Source organism: Cibotium barometz, chromosome 21 (assembly GCF_041138505.1).
Source record: "Cibotium barometz isolate CiBa-2024 chromosome 21, ASM4113850v1, whole genome shotgun sequence".
Lineage (NCBI taxonomy): Eukaryota > Viridiplantae > Streptophyta > Polypodiopsida > Cyatheales > Cibotiaceae > Cibotium > Cibotium barometz.
The window spans coordinates 39466012-39470796 of record NC_141066.1 but is presented as its reverse complement, the minus strand read 5'-3'; the positions used below and the strand labels follow the sequence as shown (position 1 = coordinate 39470796).

At 41.7% G+C, this 4785-nt stretch overlaps 1 protein-coding gene across 1 annotated transcript; it reads left to right on the top strand.

The window, feature by feature from the left end:
- Positions 1-1664: 1664 nt before the first annotated feature.
- On the top strand, positions 1665-2847 carry LOC147627170 (uncharacterized). Its single transcript, XM_086815253.1, has 3 exons — positions 1665-2153; positions 2242-2441; positions 2547-2847. The coding sequence occupies exons 1-3, from the start codon at positions 1665-1667 to the stop codon at positions 2845-2847; spliced, it is 990 nt and encodes a 329-aa protein (XP_086671379.1).
- The last annotated feature ends 1938 nt before the right edge of the window (positions 2848-4785 follow it).

The window sequence follows — 4785 nt, the reverse complement described above, 5'->3', positions numbered from 1 at the left end:
ACGCCTAGCCTGTCAAGCATTAGCATTTACTCCCTGTGCAGATGCTGATCTTTGAAAGCTGGCCGCTTCCATCTCATGCCAGCTCATCAACCATACCCCTCAGCCACTGCAGCAAAAAAATGCGTTTGGGCGCAGCAGAGCGAGTGGCAGCCACTGCAGCAAAAAAATGCAGACGGAGAGTGAAGGGGGTAGAGGGTAACCCTCAATGAGGTGTGCCCCTCTTCATCGCCTCCTGTAGCACTGGCTGAAAAATGTGCATAAAGAGTGCAAGCAATATGATCGAGTGCCTGCATGAGGATGCATCAACCCTATGTCCAAAAGATTGAGGGGGATGTATCCTTGCATTAATAATGCACCACTCCATCCATTTCCCTATCTTGCGCGTACTTATCAGACTAGAGTGGAGAGACTCTCTACAAGAACGCCTCTATTAATTAAGCCCGTTAATGTAGACTTGACCATGATGAAGCTTGCTACACCTAGGCTTCATGCGCTCCCTAGCTAAAGAAACCATTCGCAACCGCGCTTAGCTGCGTTGAAACTTGCAAACATAACCTCAAAACAAAGTTGCCTTTTTTGGGTTTCAAGCTCACGACTGGTTCGAGATTACGGGTAATTTTTTGATTTACTCACGCTGATGATCGGCATGTAGAGCTGTATGACTTCTGCTACTTATTGCTCAATCTTCTAAGTGTGTTTGCTTATAATTAGCGTTTTGCTCAATTGAAGTGCAGGTGTGCGGGCAACACTCTTCTCGTTGCAGCAGCTTGCATTTTGTTCGCTCTGCACTAGGAGACCTCGTTGCTCCTGCACAAGCTGGGTGCCACGCCACACCGGTACCCATTTGCTCTCAAGTCCTAATTATCTACACGGAATCCGATTGTTGAATCATATGAGAGAGAGAGAGAGAGAGAGAGAGAGAGAGAGAGAGAGAGAGAGAGAGCTTACATCTTCCTCTTGGTGTCCCCCCCAGCCAAAAGGACGGTATTGGATTGCAGCCAGGCGCTTTCGAACAAAAGGTGCAGCCCGACGATAGGCTTCTAATGCTAGGCATCATCGATCGCATTCCCACCCCCTATACGTCGTATGCAGGAGCTCATGCTTTTCATTTTTGTGTAAAAAAAATCTAAGGTTTTTACTAGGATTTCTGGTCTGTGTGTGTGTGTAGAATGGACACTAGGATTTCTGGTCTGTGTGTGTATAGAATGGACACTAGGATCCACCTTCAATATCCACCGCTGGGTCCTTTCAATGCTAATCATCTACAATGGACCGATAAAAAGTGTGAAAAGTCTATATATGGATATGTTCGGGTAGCCTATTTTCACTGGGATCGCTTACAGATTTTTTAAAAGGAGAAGAGTCTCTTACAGATGCAGAAACAAATTTTAGGCGGCAATCCGTGCGAAGGCATGAAAAGGGTAGCTTAAAGCAACCAACTCTTGATAGCTACTTTAGAGGAGACTTTGTTGTGGTGTGCTTATGGTCCTAAAGATATGCGTGGAAAGGAGATCATGGTTCCTCGCAATGAAAAGACACCAAAGACAGGGAAAGGAAGCCGTCCAGGTTGTGTAAAAGGCACTCGCATGTGTGGTTGTCAATGTCATTTCTTTGTAAAAAGATTGTATCTATTAGAAGATGTAGCTTGCATTCGCTATATTTAAATGCATCATGTTGATGAGAATGATGAGCTTTGTCACAAAGAAGGCATCAAGGCAACTTTGGGCCATAACCTATCCTTTGCACCATGGCTCTCTTTGGAAATAAAATCATGGGTCTTTGAAATGCTTTGCAAACGTTACACTCCAATGCAAGTGCATGAGGCACATATTCAAGTTGTTCACAAAAAAAAAGTGAACAATCCTAGCTATACATTGTCACGAGATGATTTCCTATCACTTAGAGACATCTTAAATATTGCTAGGAAGCATGCAAGTAGTACTCATGAGCTACATTCTAGTGATGCCCAAAGTGTTCGCATGTGGACACAACAACACTCTCAAGATGTCTTCTACTATGCGGAGATGGATGCTACAAACAATAAGCCATTTGTGCTAGGTATTCAAACACATTGGCAACTTGAGAAGCTCAACACACATGGCAACAATGGGGTCATATCAATGGATTCAACGTTTGGAACAAACTTTTACAAGGTACGCATGTAGTATATATGTACTTTTTTTATGCTACATTATATGTAGAAATGTTAAGATTCTATCTCATTGAATATTTTTTGTTTAGTTCCAACTCTACACTGTGCTAGTATTTGATAACTATCAAAATGGAGTCCCAGTTGCGTGGATCATAACATCAAGCTCTGATACGGACACTATTGTCCAATGGCTTACAAGTCTTCGCAATAAAATACTTGACTACAACAAATCATGGGATCCAAATGCCTTTCTTGTTGATGATGCAACCGCCGAGATAAATGCCATCAGGTAAATCATGTGCATGCCCACATTATTGCTCACAAAGTATTATCTCTTTCTCTTTGTCAAACTAGCTAAACTTTTATTTCTAATTTATTGCAATCTTGAAAATAGGGTGGTATTCAACATACCAATTTATTTATGTTTATGGCACGTTCGTCGAAGTTGGTTGAAGCACTTAGTGAAGAAGGTACAAGATTGGAAAGTTAGAGCTATCATGTTTAGACGCCTAGGTGCAATCATGAACATGCGTGTCCAAGGGGGAGCTTCGGAAGCCATTGCCATAGACAATATAAAAGATAGTGTATTGGAGTTCTTGGCCGACTTTTCACATGAGGAGGCCTTTATTGAATGTTTCCGTACTTATTGGGTTTCAAAAGTTGGTAAGTTCAACCTTCTAAGCTTAAGAAGTTAAAAGTTTGATTGAAGCTTTAATGCATCATTGGAACCTAATGTACTTTTTATGCATTAGTACTCACCTGGGCCTTATCTTTTTGTAGAGATGTGGGCAAGAAGCTTGAGGATGCTTCCGCATGCAAATCAAGATACAAATGGAGCTATCGAGTCATATCATGCTACTTTAAAGTCTCGTTTCTTATGTGGCAAGAAGTACATATGGGGACGTAGAATTGATTGGCTTTTGCACAAACTTATGATGGCATGTTTGTCGTATTTTTGGTATATAGATGAGGTAAAGAAGGGTGGCTTTGTCATAAATAAAGCCATAAAAAGATTGATTGAGCATTCACTGGAAAGAGCTCAGAGCATCCCAGATGGAGATGTACTATTTTTTAATGAAGGCACAAGGGTTATGGCAAAGGTAAAAAGTCAATCCTCGGGCGCCAAGATCCATTACATTGTGTATAATGCCGATTGTGATTGGGGTTGTTGTAATTGTGGATGGGCAATGAAGGGCAATATGTGTAAGCACCAAGTAAAGGTCATGCTCCTAAAGGGTTTTAATTTAAATACTATCATTGGTAAGTGTTTGGAGTTGTATGACAATGGCCATGACACATGTATTGGCTCAAATTGTATTTCTGTCATGGAGGAGACTCGTAGCATTGAGAATGTAGACCATTCTCAACAAGGTACTCAAGAGCCAAATGCGAAGAAGCCTAATGCGACAGATTGCTATGAGCGCATTGTACACATGGTGGAAGGAAAACCAAGCTTACAAGCACATTTTGATGCCTTAATGCAAAGGTTATTGCTTCAAATGCAAGAGGTGCAAGCAAGGGACGAGCATGGAGCATTGCATCGTGCTGAGAATTTTCAGATTGTACAAGATGGTTTTGGAAATTCTATACAACGAGCAAGACCATTCATTGAGCGTCCTCTTGGGAGAAAAGCATATACAGAAAATAGTGCTCTTCCTTTTCCACGGCCCGCAGCTACCAAAAAACGCTCCATGCAAGCAACTTTGGATGCCAAAGCTTTGGATGGGGATGCAGAGTGATCATTGTAGCTAGTGACATGAAACACTTGGGCTTAATTTTGTTCTTCATTATGCTTATGCTAGTGCTTTTTTTTCAAGTAGCTTCCTTTTAATGGATATGAACTTTTTTGAACCATGTATAGCATTGATGCATGTTGATCGAAAAGTCTTTCTTATAAAAAGCACCTTGGCGATTGTGTATTATGCCGATTGTGAATGTGGGCATGTGAACAAGACTCGATTGACTGTGTATTATGCCGATTGTGTATGTGGGCATGTGAATGAGACTTAATTGGGTATTACTAAAGTGATCACCTCCCAGATCTCAAAGCTCCCCACGATTGGCTCCATGTCCACAGGATCATCCCATGTCATGTTGCCTATAGTGTACTCATATATTTGTTGATTTGCATTCATGTGAGCGACCATTGTGATTTCTCGTACAAGAGGCTGCATGACCTCCACCAACTCCAAAATATTGGACAACAATAACAACCGATAGTTATTTGCATATGCAATCATATTAATGTAATTATGCTTGCTCCCAACATGGAACAATAGGCACACCCTGCAGAGACTCATTGCAAGAAGATTGGATAGAGTGTACCTCTCTGAGCAAGGGTCCTAGGCCCATCATGAAATTAAGGGGAAGCTGCTACACTGCCACACAGTTTCTGACCACACTCCAGTATCCATAAGCCTCAAATGTAAAATAGACAGGAAAGTCAGTAAAGGACCCCCACCCTTTAAGTTCAATGTTTCATTCTTGAAGGATGTAGCCTTTTGTGAGGAGATGGAAAAAGCTTGTGGCTGCAACAAGCAGTATCTGGTGTTCCAAACCCCATTGTCAGATGGTAGAAAGGGATGGAGGTAGTTCGAATGGCTTGTAGGAGGATGCCATTTGAACCTTATGTG